This window comes from Esox lucius, chromosome 13, assembly GCF_011004845.1.
Source record: "Esox lucius isolate fEsoLuc1 chromosome 13, fEsoLuc1.pri, whole genome shotgun sequence".
Lineage (NCBI taxonomy): Eukaryota > Metazoa > Chordata > Actinopteri > Esociformes > Esocidae > Esox > Esox lucius.
Window position 1 is genome coordinate 11,470,543 of NC_047581.1, and position 17,322 is coordinate 11,487,864.

The window sequence follows — 17,322 nt, forward strand, 5'->3', positions numbered from 1 at the left end:
TGGGTTTTTTATCACCACCTTACAGTTACTGAGGTGACAAAAATGTTTTACCACTGTGTAACCACAGGGCTGTAGGGCCTGAATGTAAATGCTGTAAAACTAGTGGAGAGTGTAGCCTCATTCCTCTGCATTCACTAATACAAGGAACACACATCTGAAATAAAAAGCTATACCTGTAAAGATTCATAGAGTCCCTAAAGTCTGTCTCTGGATCAGGGTCAGTGTTCTGTCTGCAGACACAGTGTTGTGACTAAAATGTTTCACTTCCTGTGTGTTCTCTTTGGCAGGGTTCTCAGGTAAGTACTTCCTGTTTGGTGGATCAGTGGACTAAAGGGTGAAGAAATTTCCCACTTTTGTTTAATAACATAGGATCCACCCAGGACAATGCATGTCACCTCCCTAGACCTTGAGCCAAGAAGTTCACATAATCATAGGCAAGGTGGGTCCCCAAGTAAACAAATAGATTATACTATGTGCAAAAAACTATGATCTGACCCGAAACCAGCACACTAGTTTAATAGCCTTTCTATCTTTCTACTTTATTTGACACAACTTTTGCATTTGCAATGATTCAAAGAATAATAGATCATTTGAGTTATCTGTTAAGGTAGTGGTGCAATACTGGTTTTTGTTGCCTGTGAGTCCTCTTATGTCAAGCTCAACACAGGGAATTTACATAATGCTGTTGCTGTAATGACTGGCACAGTGAGTAGTTAGAGTAATAATACAATGCAATATGGGCAAAAAACACGTGCTTCAGATTGTGTAGCCTACATTACAGTGTGTGAAGAGGCTGGGGAAGTCATCCCACTGTTTGCTCCTGGGAACACATTTAAACTCCCGGATGGTAGGGTCCATAGAGATTATACACATTACTTCGTTGACAATAATTGTGTTTTTGCTGAGCCCATAAAGCTTTGTATTTAACGTTTTTTTTTTTTTTTTTCCGCAACTAAATATTTGCTCATTTCTAGCTACTTTATTTGCAGGTCATTGTCATGAATAAATTCGAAAAACAAGCATTAGAAGTAGCGGTTATCTTTCTGATGCTTGGGGCCTAATGTATCAGATATTATTAACTTAATAAACATCCAATCTTAACATTAACCTAGACAGTTTCCAACTTCGTTAAATTATGTGTGGACCAATGTTTCCCTCTACTGGAAGAATTGGCAAAAATTAGGCTAGATAGCATCACCAGTCTGAAATACTTTGCATATCTACGCTGGAAGCGATTTTATGATATAGTCAGATAAATAAAATAATTGATGGGTTTGGTAAGACAGATGCAATAAACAGACATGATCAGACTAGCCTATATGCCAACGAAATGAGCTACTTGACATTGTATGTTCAACATAACTGCAGTGAGACCGTACCAAAAACACATGAAGGGGTTCAATACAATATACTATATATTATTTAGATTGAAAGTACGTAATTGTAGTATTTAGAAAAATATTTATACTCCCGTATTATATCAACTTAAAAAAAAATTGTCACGGTCTGCATTAACAATGTACTTAATCATGGCAGAAAACTACTCTGAATTTAGTCCTCTCTGTCTTACCAGCAAGTGGTATCACTTCAAAATGGCAGCCTCCGTGTTGCAACGCTGTTTTGGAGGTGTCAAAGTTATCCATAAACCTGGGAGTCACAGTTTTATAGGTGAATTTTTAGTAGATGTTTTAAAAAGGGTGATTTAAAAAAATCACGTTTGCTATAATTAATTGATCCATTGATTGTACAAACTATGTGTCTTTGGCGTGGCAAGTAAGCTCCCTAGCATTTGCCGGGTGGTTAGCTAGCTACAGTACCTAAGCCATGAACCTATTATTCTTACCTAGCTAAATATCAACCTAGCAAAATAAGATGCATCCTAATCAGTTTGTGCAGTTATTGAACTTAATATTTGCATGTACTCCAATCGTTGTAAAGTGCATTATGCATGTTACCTTTGTCCACATAGTAAACAACGTAATTTCTGATCACTCTTGTGTCTTACACAGCCAGAAGATGCCTACTTTCCGCAGCATACACAGATGCCACAATATGGGAGGCGAGAGAGAAAGATCCTCAAAATCTGGGTAAGCTAATAAGAATAGCTAGTTACCCAAAGACAAATTAACTATCCTAATTGGCCATAGTCATAACAAACTATATCCACAGAAGTGGATACAAAACACATTTGTCGTTGTGGGGTTGCCAAAACATTTGTAGCATTTTTGCTTTGGGAGACCCTGGAATCAACGAGTGAATATATTTTATTATGTACATACAACAACGACCTGAAGACGTAACAACTGTCAAGTCAATGACAATATCTGAGTGTCTGCCATCAATGAACTTAAGGGGGCAGTGTTAGCTAGATGGTGGCCTACTGTTCTTAGTCAATCATTTAAATCTAAGTTATTTAGCAGATGCCCTTATCCACTCTGACATACCGTTTTGAGTAAATACATTTCCATACTACATTGAAGATTGATATTTGTAAGGGTTCCAAAAAGTCTTGCTGTTCCTAAATGTGAATGTCATCCTATAGCGTCTTTGGCATCCTTGATGGACAAGACCTATGAACGGAACTTCCCTGTGAGCTCCCTGACAATATCGCGGGTAAGAGCTTGTAGAGTACACAGTGATGTCTCGATGCCAGTCTCTTGCTGCGTTAGATAACTAATTCAGCGTCATATCTGGTACAATAATTAGCTGTCGGTTGAAACATAAACAGATGGTTTATAATGTTTCATCTTCTGGTCATCCTGTAGTCAAAGGAGTGAGATAATAACCATAATATTACTGTGTGTTTTATTTTTCAGTTTGTTGACAACATTTCGTCAAGAGAAGAGGTCGACCAGGCAGAGTATTATCTTTATAAGTAAGCATTATTGGTATGCCCTTTGTTCTTTCTTGGTTAGTGTGCATTTACTGGTCTCCATTGCAAGTGAACATCTGTGTTCTGACCTGAAGTGTTCTCCGTAAGCCCTTTTCTGGCATGTTTATGTTCATTCAAATGCATGTTGCTGTGTTTCTGTGTTATGTAAGAGCTTCCCTGTTTTCCTGTCTTCAGGAATCAGCTTTCTTATATTAGATTAGATAAGATTCAACTTTATTGTCATGGATTAAGTACAATACAGTACCATGAAATGCAGTTTTTGTCTAACCCGAAGTGCAAATAGTAGAGGTCAGAACATTTTATTAAGTATAAGTATATGTATGTACCAGTGGAATGTATAGATGTGCCATTAATGCAAATGCATTACATATGGAAATTCTAAATGTGCAATGGAGGCAAATAGAGGAGGGCAGATAATGTACACGTATTAAGTATAATGTATGTACAAGTGGGATAAATGGTTGTGCGAGTACAATTCTCAAGTTGCAATTCTCAATGGCATTCTTAATTTGCAGTCGAGGCATCATGTGCAACTGAAAGCAGGGATAACAGCAATGAGGTTCCCAAGGTAGACGTGTATGTAACAACTTAAAATTCAAGTAAAAGTGGAAGTTCTAAATGTACAATTAAGGCCAGTTTAAGGTGCAGGTCAGCATGTGCAAAGGAAATACAGGAATTGCAGCAATGACACATAGACAACTGAGAACTTCTTTATCAGCCTTTGTAAGGCAGTGACATAGTCCAGTTGTGCAAAGGGTGGGTATGGTTAGAACTGGGTCACAGATGGAAAGAAACCTTTCCTGAGCCTGCTGGTGCGGGAACAGAGAGACCTGCACCACTTGCCTGATAGAAGGTGGGCAAACTGTTTGTGGCAAGGTTGTGAAGGGTCCCGGGTGATGCCGCATGTCCTATGCAGAGGTCTACACTGGCTGGGAGCTGGGTACCTGTGATGTGCTGGCCGGTTTTCACCACCCATTGTAGGGCCTACCGGTCGGCTACGGAGCAACCACCAAACCACACAGTAGTGCAGTTAGTCAGAATGGTCTTGATTGTGCAGCGGTAAAAGTTCACAAGGTTCTTGGAAGAGAGACAGGCCTTCTTCAGCATCCTCAAAAAGTACAGGTGCTTCTGCATCTGTTTGACCAGGGCTGAGCTGTTGAAGGTCTAGGGGAGGTCCTAGAAGATGTGGACACCCAGGAATTTGAAGCTGGGCAGATGCTCCACATTGCCATTGATGAGAACTGGGGCCCGACCGCAGCCTTTGGACTTCCTGTAATCCACAATGAGCTCCTTGGTTTTCTTTGCATTGATGGCTAGGTTGTTATCAGCGCACCATGCAGCCAGCCACTTGACTTCCTCCCTGTAGGCTGACTCGTCATTCTCACTGATCAGGCCTACCATCGTGGTGTCGTCTGCGATCTTGACGATGGTGTACAGGAATGCAGTCGTGGTTGAAGAGGGAGTACAGGAGGAGGCTCAGCATGCAGCTTTGTGGAACACCAGTGTTCAGGATCAGAGTGGAGGAGGTGAAGTTGTCTAACCTGACAGTCTGAGGTCTGTTGGTTAGGAAGTCCATAGTTCAGTTGCAGAGAGAGGGGCTGATCCCAGGTCATACAGTTTGTTGACCAGCCTAGAGGGTATGACCCGGGATGTTGAATGCTGAGCTGAAGTATATGAATAGCATTTTCACATAGGTGTTGGTTTTGTCCAGGTGGGTCAGGGCCGATAGTAAAGCTGTGGGGATGGCGTCCTCTGCAGACCTGTTCGACCGGTAGGCAAACTGGTAGGGACCCAGTGTTGGGGGGAGGCAGGACTAAAGGTGGGCCAGTACTAGTATTTTGAAGCACTTCATGATTGTGGGGGTGATTGCGACAGGTCTAAAGTCATTCAGGCTAGATGCAGGCGAGTGCTTGGGCACTGGCACAATGGTTGCGGTCTTGAAGCACGTTGGGACAACCGCCTGGGCCAGTGACAGGTTGAAAATGTCAGTAAAGACCTCAACCAGCTCCCCGGCACATGCTCTGAGCAGGACCAGCGGCCTTGCGTGCATTCACTCTGATTAACTACAAGATTAAGAAGAATATTGCATGCCTATGAGTGAAGCGGTTCCACTTGACCCATGTTTCATATAAGCTTCATAATGAAATAATAGAAGAAATATATAATGTGTTTAAGTGTGTTTTTCTGAATACCCCTGTAGATTTCGCCACAGCCCAAACTGCTGGTACCTCAGAGACTGGACAGTCCACAGCTGGGTCAGACAATGTCTCCGATATGGAGCCAGGGACAAGGCCTTGCACACCCTCAAAAACCGGGTAGGCAAACAGTCTGCTAACGCAGGCCAATAGGAACACAATCCTGCAAACTGCCTGTCATCCAAGTTGGCACTAAATGTTCCATCGCTATAGCATTGTACATTTGCATTCAAGCTAGAATGCTATTGTCCTGTAATACATAGTGCAGGTAGAAAATCTTCATTTCAATCTCAATGCTTGAGGTTCACTTCAATGGTGTTCTGTTTGAACCCGTTTATTTCTGTATTCAGGTGCAATTTGGAATGTTCCCAGATGATTTCACGTTCAACCTGCTAATAGATTCCTTTATAAAAGACAAAGACTTTAAAGGTAAAGTGTCTCTCGCAAAGATTGTAGGTTTCAAAAACGCATAAACTAAACGATGCACGCATGCGCGCAATATTTAGCGTAAAACCTAAAATAAAAGGTTCTACTTCTGCAGGTGCCTGTTCGGTAGTGGAAGAGGTGATGCTTCAAGAGTCCTTTGATCTGCTCACAACACAGATCCTGTCCCTGTATGCACTGAGCAGTTACCTAGCAACCAAACCAGACTTGAATGTGAGTATAATTCACGTCTCTGCATAGTGCCAACATTTCTCAAGACATGATTATGCCAAAGAACATTTGTGATGCTTGGAAATCTGTGCGTGTGTCGTGGTTGACCTTACAGGTGTCGGAAGAGAGGGCTTTGGGGGCGGCACTGCTGATAGCTGGTCTGAAGCAGGACAACTCTGTAGGCCTCAGCGCTCAACTGCTGGGCTATGCTCTACTCGGTATGCAGTCACGCCTTGCGCCTCTCCAGAACACATGGTCTTTCCGCCGGCCTTAGATCACGTTGTGCACGTCACATCTGTTTGGTTCCTGCCTCGCGTCTTTCATCTCTCTGTCATCTCTTGTTTCTCTCTCTCTCTCATCATGTTCTCTCTCATCTTGTTCTCTCATCTCTCTCTGTCCTCCCTCGGTCATCCCTCGGTCATCTCTGTCTGCAGGAAAGGTGGAGATGTCAAATGGGATCCATGCCGTGTTCAAGAGCATGCCTCTGATGTGGACCCCAGGGTACCTGGGCCGGGCCCTGTCTGTAATGGAGAGAGCAGCTGCCGATCCCGGAGATAGCAAACTATCGAAGGACGCTGTACGTTCTCGGTCTCAGCACAGTTTTTTTTTAGTTTTTTTAATTATTCATCCCCGTGAATCAGAAGCCTGTTCAGTTTGAACTGCTGCACAGCTGATTGGGTTAACTCTTTTGAGTTTCCTCATCTGACGCAGCGGGTAACTTCGTTAGCATATGACACACCTGAGGGGCTAGAGCAGGTTGTCGCTGTCAAATTACTTTGTATGACGCAGTGGGACTGTTTGCCTCCAGGGCTTAGAGTTCAGATGGAGCAGCCAGTCATATGGGTTGTATCCGGATTCACGGACACAGGTGTAGTGCTCCTCTAGCCCTGTCAAGTTCACTTGTGTATGTGATGTGATTTGGAAAGGTCTAGGGACCAGGGTGTGTCTTTGACAATCTGAGCCTCAGGGCACCAAACCGCGTCGGCCAGAAAGCAGGCCTGTTTCAGAGTTAATGAATCTGCCTTGAACAGGACCAACAGGAAGTATTCTTTTTGTGTCTATGTTTGTTTCTGCGTCTGTCTTTTGTCCTTGCTGGCAACTTTGAGGGGGAGACTTTGGTGTGTTGGCCAGTTATTGTGTCTAAGTGCTGTGTTTGTTTCTTTAAGTCCCGTGCTTTGTGTTGCTGTCTAGCTGGATTACCTGGAGGGCCTGCTGCACAACCTGTCTTCTGCCTCCGACTCCGACTCCTCAGGAGAGGACGAGCCGGAAGAGGAGAAAAAAAAGGAAGTTGATGAAGATGACCTGGCAGAGAGAGAGAAACTACCGGTCTATGCCGGCAAGTTTAAGGTGGATCATTTGAATATGTTGTTATTAAGCACTTATGATCAATCAACAGTTTGACTTAGTCCTTCCTTTTTCCATGTGCCCTGTCGCTAACCCTCTCCTTGGGACCTGTGTAGGAGCTGAGCGGGCAGCTCCAGTCCAGGGGGAAGGTGGACCCTAGTCCCCTGAAGGTGCTGGTCTCCAGTCATGTGCAGCAGAGCCTGGCCTCAGCCGAGGGCCCTGACATGGAGCAGTACCAGAGGAAGGTGGAGGAGTGGGAGGCCGAGAGGCAACAGCTCATCAGGAGGGAGAAGGAGATGAAGAAGAAAGTTGAGGAGGAGAGACAGGCCCGCCAAGCAGCAAAGGAAGCGGCACAAGCCTGATCATCCAGCTGGATTGAGCCCTTCCCACCTACAAAGCCACACGTACTGCTGGTGTTGTTCATAAAGGCTAGGCAGTGTCTGTAGTGTCTTTTGTGAAACATACACAAGTGTCAGTTGTTTTTGAAAGGTCCGTTGCGGGTAGCAAAAAATGCTATATGTGGATGTTTTCTGCTGAGATCTTTTGTCTGTCTGTTGGAATGTCATTAGCCGTGGTGTTTAACAACGTAAACAACGTCAATTCCAATTTTTATTTCCTGTATTAAATTACTGTGATCTCCCACAAATCAATTATTTTCCAATTCTTTACTCAGGTTCTAAGATTGCTAAGTGCACTTTCATGTGGTTTTACACAGAGATTTTTTCTTATCTTGAAAGTATACTGAACAAAATTATCCTTCGCCATTATGATACATCCACCTGCAATTTTTGCATGTTCAATTGCATTTGGTGGTTATGTTATTCTTCATCGTATGTTGTATTTCCTGTTGTGGACAGCAAAATGTTATTGGTCTAGATCTAGTCAAGTGTTTGTGAAAGCTTGATGGTCTCAGTGACCTCAAGTAAGCTGTAAACCAGGAAAGTGCGGGAAATCCTCCCACTCCTTTTCCTCTTCACTCAGAATGAGGTGTTTGTGAGCATACATGAAGGCTGTGTGTGTTGGTGTATGTGTGTGTACGAGTGTGTGTGTTTTCTCGGAATTCAGGAGAATGAATTCCGTGAGCAGATGACTGATCTGGTGAAAACAAAGTCTGTTTTTTTACACAGGCATGAATGCAGCCTCATTTCTTCAGCCTTATCTGAAGGCCACTACCACAAAGAAAGCACACTATCACACCTCAAGATCACTGGTGTATTGATTGACCCTTAGTAAGAAGTTGAACGGTACTTCTGTGACGTCTGGAAAAATCCATGGCTTAACATTTATGTATTAAATATGAGTTAAAAGTCTATAGTAAACTGCGACATAAGCTGCTTTCATACAATGTCTGGCAAGGTTAAGGGTTTTTCTTTAGGAGGCAAGTTATCAATGGTGAAAAAGACCTGTTGTGGTGGACAATGTGTTCATTCCATGTTATCCTTCAGCTATTGAGCATTCATGGCAGGGGCTTGGGAAACAACTTGTTATGTAGACCTAGATGAATATACAGCACAAATACTTTGTCACAGACAAGAGCCATTGTTGTATGGAGGCTCCAGATTGACTGAGAGTTGAAATATCTGTAGTCAGAATGTCCATTACTTGCTAAATGGAGATCTATTCTACTATATTTGCAATTTGCTAATTCCCATGTCTCAGGTTGATTGCATTTCAGCTGAAATAAGATTCCAAATGTTCTACCGGTTTCAATGTTTCATGCAAAGATATACACTACGGTTTAAAACTTGTTTGTCCAAAAACGTATTTGCAAACAGTTTCCAAAACCAATGTGACATTAAAGTTGTTTGACTCTCAGCCAGGTGTGTTTGCAGCCACTGATGACCATCAGGATGTCTGATAGGAAGTTCTTTTTTCACGTCAATGGTAGGCTGGGTTAAGTGCACTAAAAGCCTCAGGTTTGGGTATGCGTCATTGTCTGTTTGAGATAAATATCATTTACAGTTAAACAAGTAGAGAAGATTGACCAGGACAGAGAAACCATTGCAGGTTTCGTATGTGCTCTGGACAGCTTCCACATGGGTCTGTGCAGATAGAAATGTAATAACAGTATCAAATATATTTCAAAGCTCACAAGATAAGATCATACAGTGCCTGTACATTTGAAAGTAATTGAAGTGCCTTCTACATAATTTAGAGATTTAGAAATACAAATGCATAGATCAGTATTAGGTACAATATAATATTTAGGGTAAGTATCCCAATGAGAACAGATGGATCGATAGAATGTAAAAGCTGCATCACTCCACCCAAGCGCTGCCAAAAAAGTCTGTCCCTCAAAAATCAGCACTCAAGCGAGGAGAGCTTCTTCAATCACTTTGAAGAAGCTACAGAGTTCAGTGACAGTGACAGGAATAGTGCACCAGTCAATCATATCAACTCTGCATAAAACTGTCCAAGAAAGTGTGGCAAGTAAGAAGCCATTACTCAAAAGGTACCATCTCAAAGCCCTATGGTAAAGTATGGTGGGGGCAGCTTAATGCTGAAGGGACACGTATCATAAAACTGGGCCTCTTATTAAAATGTAAGAAAAAAAATTGTTGAAGCAAAAAAATCAATATACAGTGAAATAGTGCAAGGAGAGCATGCTTCAGTCTCAAAAAACACTGAAACTCAACACTGAAGAAATTCTACTTTCAAGACAATGAACCAAAGCAACTCCTCAAGAACAAGAATGTGCTACAGTTGCCCAGTTGAAAATCTGATCTGCATCCTGTTGAAAATCAGTGGCATTATAAAAAATAATGATAATTGTGGTACACAAGCGACATCCAACCCAGCTGTTGCAAATCTGCAATGGAAAATGGGCCAAAATCACTGACACTGCAACGCTGGTACATACCAATAGACTTAAAACTTATAAAGACTTAAACTAAGTGTGGGGGTTGAATATGTATGCCATTTCTGTTTTTTTCCTTAAAAATATTTCCCAACGTAAAACCAGTAACACCTCATAATAATAGATTTTGAATGTCAGTATTTAAATATATCGTATCAAACAAAACACAATATGAATGTATATTTGCAAGGCATTGCATATTCCAAAAATGTATGCCATTTCTAAAATATAACATTCAGTAACATTATTACCAAACATAGTCCAGAGCTTCAAAAGGGGTTCTAGGCCTACATTGTCTGAAGGAATGTTGTATGTCATCCCAATGATTCCAATGTGGTTTCTTTAACAACAGTGAGATAGTCTCTGAGGAATGTTCCATAACCCTTGTAGACAACACAACTAGATCATATCTATTATGTCCCCATGCATGCAGGAACAACCCATAGTCATGCTATTCTGTTCCTCCCCTGCGCTGCATCATTTCTGGGACTACAATTTTAAGTATCGAGCAATCTCCTCCCTCAGTCTCTCATGATTTACAGATGTGCTATACAAATGTAATGGGAACTGAATATCTTCAGCTGCTGGTGACATGATAGCATTTTCCCAGTATTTCACAGTGCAAGTTCTTCAGAAACAGATTATATAAAAATGCTCTGCAAGGTTGTTTTTGTTGGCTTTCGAGGTAGCAACATCCAACACTGGTCTCTGGAGAAGAGTTTTTATTAATCTTCAGTAATTCATCAACGAATATGTTGCAAATCCTGATAAAAGATTAATGTAAGCAAATAAGATCAAACTGATTTGTCATGAGGGCTTGAGGACGTGCATGTTCCTGTTTTTTTTTTTTTTTACAGTAAGTGATGAACATGTACCTAAAGCTCGGAATTTACACATGAGATGACTTTCATTGCTCTTGAATTTCTCCCTATTCCTTTTCATGCAAAACATTTGAAGTGGAAGGTACTCCTACAGTGAGGTACTCCCTTAGAAGGGAAACTTATTGTGGGTACCTAATAAGTTTCATTACTTGTAATAGAACATAATTGGATGGGCCTGATTGAAAAGGTTAGGGAACCACTGTACTACAACAGTAGAGAAATGCTGAAGAAGATCACTGAGACAATGTTTAGATAATGAAGATTACGATCTATCTGCACAAAGCAGAACATTTTAAATAAATTAAAAAAAAGATGACAATCCATGATGATGAAAGACCTCTGTATCTCTCTTTCCTGTGTGGCTGTGTGACCTTTAGCCTCTAAACATGACTTAACATCTACCTTTGAAGTCCATTCGAATCCAGACTGATAGTCTACTGCTGCACACCCTGTATAGCCCCGCTGGCTACGCAACAAATGTGGTGCACAAACAAAGATGTGTTTAGCGAGCTTTGCTCTAAATAATGGCTGATTGGTTTACATGAAGTAGAAGCTTATGGGTCATCTCCACCGCCTTAAGGCCTTATGGGAAACAACCATGACATTCTGCAGCAATCTGTCTGCCTCCCTCACATGGTCATGCTATATGTCTGGTCATGGTACACGTCTGGTCATGCTACAAGTCTGGTCATGCTACACCTCTGGTCATGGTACATGTCTGGTCATGCTACAAGTCTGGTCATGCTACACGTCTGGTCATGGTACACGTCTGGTCATGCTACAAGTCTGGTCATGCTACAAGTCTGGTCATGCTACACCTCTGGTCATGGTACATGTCTGGTCATGCTACAAGTCTGGTCATGCTACACCTCTGGTCATGGTACATGTCTGGTCATGCTACAAGTCTGGTCATGCTACACGTCTGGTCATGGTACACGTCTGGTCATGCTACAAGTCTGGTCATGGTACACGTCTGGTCATGGTACACGTCTGGTCATGCTACAAGTCTGGTCATGGTACACGTCTGGTCATGGTACACGTCTGGTCATGCTACATGTCTGGTCATGGCAACACCAGTCAGAGTGAAATAACTGTCACCAAAACCCACTGTAAAACAATTGCTACGTTTTAAAAAGGATGAAATTGAGTCTACACTCACGGTAGACCTGGTTTCCGTCTCTGTTTCAGCTATTGCTTTCCACACTTCAATTTGCCAAAGACAATGAGGGCCACTGAGTGACATTTTTAAATAAAGCAACTGGTGCCAGATTACATATATATTTTGCCATAGAGAGGAAATTGTTTCATGTTATGTTTGACAGCATATCATCCTACAGCCAACTCACCGTAAATGAATGCATTCTGTTCAAACGATCACAATATGACTTGTTTAATGGATAGATCTGTACCTGGTCAGGCATAAGTATACCACTATCATTGAAGGAGATTGTGTGTGACTATATAAGTTAACAATGGTAAACAATCTGGCATGTGGGATAACAGCTTTTTCGCCATGGCATATATCAGAATTCCATGGGTGCCAAACAAAACAGTTTACTTCTCATTCTCCCTGTGCTCAGCTTTGTTTTATTGCGTGAGTCATCACACAAAGTCTTTTACAGATTTTATCTACAAGTTTACCAAACTGCACAACAGGCATACACAAAGGCTTCCTAAGCAAGGATGAAAACAAAGCAGTTGAAGAGACTGGAACCACACAACACCTTCCTTCATTTCTGTATCTATCTGACTGTCTACAGTGTAGACAAAGATGGCTGAGGATTCCCATGGACTGATTATACAGTACATCAATAAACTGAACAAAGCCAACTGACTTTCCTGTCTGAATAAAATAAACTGCCTTCAAATGATGGCCTTTGATCCATTAAGACTATGCAATACAAATAACTTCAGACTTCTGATGGAACACAGGAATCTTTATTTCTGAATCTGTAACATGTGGACTTAAACAGAGGTACACTTCATGACGGACGAGTAATCATATATATAGAAAATAAATATGTATTTGATTATACCACTATATGAACCCTACTTGTATTATGAAATCAACTTTCATTTCAAAGCAATTAAAAGAGTCATTCAGGCCCGGAGTCAGGATGGCCGAGCGGTCTAAGACGCCAGTCTCAAGGAAAGAATCCTTCCCGCTGACTTGGGTCTTCTGGTCTCCAGTTGGAGGCGTGGGTTCAAATCCCACTTCTGACAGTCCTTTAGAAAGAAAAAATCAGACAGATAACTTGCTACCATTCATACTATTCTAACTAGTGAACCAGCTAACCCAGGCAAAATCTTTGTTTAAATCTGCTCACTTAGCAAAAGCTTTTTCTTTGATGAAACCACTATATGAAACCTACTTGTATTATGAAATCAACTTTCATTTCAAAGCCATTAAAAGAGTCATAGTCCCAGAGTCAGGATGGCCGAGCGGTCTAAGGCGCCAGACTCAAGGAAAGAATCCTTCCCGCTGACTTGGGTGTTCTGATCTCCATATGGAGGCGTGGGTTCAAATCCCACTTCTGACAATCCTTTAGAAAGAAAAAATCAGACAGATAACTTGCTACTATTCTAACTAGTGAACCCAGGCAAAATCTTTGTTTAAATCTGCTCACTTAGCAAAAGCTTTTTCTTTGATGAAACCACTATATGAACCCTACTTGTATTATGAAATCAACTTTCATTTCAAAGCAATTAGAAGTCAGTCGTGCCCAGTGTTAGGTTTGGAGCGGTCCAAGGCGCCAGACTCAAGGAAAGAATCCTTCCCGCTGACTTGGGTGTTCTGGTCTCCATATGGAGGCGTGGGTTCAAATCCCACTTCTGACAGTGAATTTTCTAAGAAATTAGAAAGTTTATATTACAACTCTGCTTGTGGAGTTCAGCATGTACTCTGTGGTTATGTTCCAGCTAGGTATCACACCATAACAGCTGAGGAAGTTGATCACCTGAGTGAATGACAGAACCCAATACACCTGGTCCACCAGGTGAAGTGCAAGAGAAATCAATGTAGCATTCCTGCTATAATGAAAAAAATAATCTGTTTGATTATACCACTATATGTACCCTACTTGTATTATGAAATCAACTTTCTTTTCAAAGAAATTAGAAGAGTCTGTAGGAATGCATGTCAGGATGGCCGTGTGGTCTAAGGCGCCAGACTCAAGTGTTAATTCCTTCCTGGTTAGTAGGGTCTTCTGGTCTCCAGTTTGAGGTGTGGGTTCAAATCCCTCTTCTGACAGTCCTTTAGAAAGAAAAAATCAGACAGATAACTTGCTACCATTCATACTATTCTAACTAGTGAACCAGCTAACCCAGGCAAAATCTTTGTTTAAATCTGCTCACTTAGCAAAAGCTTTTTCTTTGATGAAACCACTATATGAACCCTGCTTGTATTATGAAATCAACTTTCATTTCAAAGCCATTAAAAGAGTCATAGTCCCAGAGTCAGGATGGCCGAGCGGTCTAAGGCGCCAGACTCAAGGAAAGAATCCTTCCCGCTGACTTGGGTGTTCTGGTCTCCATATGGAGGCGTGGGTTCAAATCCCACTTCTGACAATCCTTTAGAAAGAAAAAATCAGACAGATAACTTGCTACTATTCTAACTAGTGAACCCAGGCAAAATCTTTGTTTAAATCTGCTCACTTAGCAAAAGCTTTTTCTTTGATGAAACCACTATATGAACCCTACTTGTATTATGAAATCAACTTTCATTTCAAAGCCATTAAAAGAGTCATAGTCCCAGAGTCAGGATGGCCGAGCGGTCCAAGGCGCCGGACTCAAGGAAAGAATCCTTCCCGCTGACTTGGGTGTTCTGGTCTCCATATGGAGGCGTGGGTTCAAATCCCACTTCTGACAGTCCTTTAGAAAGAAAAAATCAGACAGATAACTTGCTACTATTCTAACTAGTGAACCCAGGCAAAATCTTTGTTTAAATCTGCTCACTTAGCAAAAGCTTTTTCTTTGATGAAACCACTATATGAACCCTGCTTGTATTATGAAATCAACTTTCATTTCAAAGCCATTAAAAGAGTCATAGTCCCAGAGTCAGGATGGCCGAGCGGTCTAAGGCGCCAGACTCAAGGAAAGAATCCTTCCCGCTGACTTGGGTGTTCTGGTCTCCATATGGAGGCGTGGGTTCAAATCCCACTTCTGACAATCCTTTAGAAAGAAAAAATCAGACAGATAACTTGCTACTATTCTAACTAGTGAACCCAGGCAAAATCTTTGTTTAAATCTGCTCACTTAGCAAAAGCTTTTTCTTTGATGAAACCACTATATGAACCCTACTTGTATTATGAAATCAACTTTCATTTCAAAGCCATTAAAAGAGTCATAGTCCCAGAGTCAGGATGGCCGAGCGGTCCAAGGCGCCAGACTCAAGGAAAGAATCCTTCCCGCTGACTTGGGTGTTCTGGTCTCCATATGGAGGCGTGGGTTCAAATCCCACTTCTGACAGTCCTTTAGAAAGAAAAAATCAGACAGATAACTTGCTACTATTCTAACTAGTGAACCCAGGCAAAATCTTTGTTTAAATCTGCTCACTTAGCAAAAGCTTTTTCTTTGATGAAACCACTATATGAACCCTGCTTGTATTATGAAATAAACTTTCATTTCAAAGCCATTAAAAGAGTCATAGTCCCAGAGTCAGGATGGCCGAGCGGTCTAAGGCGCCAGACTCAAGGAAAGAATCCTTCCCGCTGACTTGGGTGTTCTGGTCTCCATATGGAGGCGTGGGTTCAAATCCACTTCTGACAATCCTTTAGAAAGAAAAAATCAGACAGATAACTTGCTACCATTCTAACTAGTGAACCCAGGCAAAATCTTTGTTTAAATCTGCTCACTTAGCAAAAGCTTTTTCTTTGATGAAACCACTATATGAACCCTACTTGTATTATGAAATCAACTTTCATTTCAAAGCCATTAAAAGAGTCATAGTCCCAGAGTCAGGATGGCCGAGCGGTCTAAGGCGCCAGACTCAAGGAAAGAATCCTTCCCGCTGACTTGGGTGTTCTGGTCTCCATATGGAGGCGTGGGTTCAAATCCCACTTCTGACAATCCTTTAGAAAGAAAAAATCAGACAGATAACTTGCTACTATTCTAACTAGTGAACCCAGGCAAAATCTTTGTTTAAATCTGCTCACTTAGCAAAAGCTTTTTCTTTGATGAAACCACTATATGAACCCTGCTTGTATTATGAAATCAACTTTCATTTCAAAGCCATTAAAAGAGTCATAGTCCCAGAGTCAGGATGGCCGAGCGGTCTAAGGCGCCAGACTCAAGGAAAGAATCCTTCCCGCTGACTTGGGTGTTCTGGTCTCCATATGGAGGCGTGGGTTCAAATCCCACTTCTGACAGTGAATTTTCTAAGAAATTAGAAAGTTTATATTACAACTCTGCTTGTGGAGTTCAGCATGTACTCTGTGGTTATGTTCCAGCTAGGTATCACACCATAACAGTTGAGGAAGTTGATCACCTGAGTGAATAACAGAACCCAATACACCTGGTCCACCAGGTGAAATGCAAGAGAAATCAATGTAGCATTCCCGCTATAATGAAAAAAAGAATCTGTTTGATTATACCACTATATGTACCCTACTTGTATTATGAAATCAACTATCTTTTCAAAGTAATTAGAAGAGTCGGTAGGACTGCATGTCAGGATGGCCGAGTGGTCTAAGGCGCCAGACTCAAGTGTTAATTCCTTCCTGGTTAGTAGGGTCTTCTGGTCTCCAGTTGGAGGCGTGGGTTCAAATCCCACTTCTGACAGTCCTTTAGAAAGAAAAAATCAGACAGATAACTTGCTACCATTCATACTATTCTAACTAGTGAACCAGCTAACCCAGGCAAAATCTTTGTTTAAATCTGCTCACTTAGCAAAAGCTTTTTCTTTGATGAAACCACTATATGAACCCTGCTTGTATTATGAAATCAACTTTCATTTCAAAGCCATTAAAAGAGTCTTGGTCCCAGAGTCAGGATGGCCGAGCGGTCTAAGGCGCCAGACTCAAGGAAAGAATCCTTCCCGCTGACTTGGGTGTTCTGGTCTCCATATGGAGGCGTGGGTTCAAATCCCACTTCTGACAGTGAATTTTCTAAGAAATTAGAAAGTTTATATTACAACTCTGCTTGTGGAGTTCAGCATGTACTCTGTGGTTATGTTCCAGCTAGGTATCACACCATAACAGTTGAGGAAGTTGATCACCTGAGTGAATAACAGAACCCAATACACCTGGTCCACCAGGTGAAGTGCAAGAGAAATCAATGTAGCATTCCCGCTATAATGAAAAAAAGAATCTGTTTGATTATACCACTATATGTACCCTACTTGTATTATGAAATCAACTTTCTTTTCAAAGTAATTAGAAGAGTCGGGAGGAATGCATGTCAGGATGGCCGAGTGGTCTAAGGCGCCAGACTCAAGTGTTAATTCCTTCCTGGTTAGTAGGGTCTTCTGGTCTCCAGTTGGAGGCGTGGGTTCAAATCCCA

At 41.7% G+C, this 17,322-nt stretch overlaps 1 protein-coding gene across 1 annotated transcript; it reads left to right on the forward strand.

The window, feature by feature from the left end:
• Nucleotides 1-1,581: 1,581 nt before the first annotated feature.
• Nucleotides 1,582-7,736, forward strand: mrps27 (mitochondrial ribosomal protein S27). The gene is made up of 11 exons (XM_010904749.3): nt 1,582-1,668; nt 2,010-2,087; nt 2,543-2,613; nt 2,817-2,875; nt 5,094-5,208; nt 5,439-5,517; nt 5,630-5,745; nt 5,858-5,960; nt 6,177-6,319; nt 6,934-7,089; nt 7,203-7,736. Exons 1-11 carry the CDS (start codon nt 1,593-1,595, stop codon nt 7,446-7,448), a joined length of 1,242 nt encoding a protein of 413 aa, XP_010903051.2. The 5' UTR covers nt 1,582-1,592; the 3' UTR covers nt 7,449-7,736.
• Nucleotides 7,737-17,322: the final 9,586 nt, after the last annotated feature.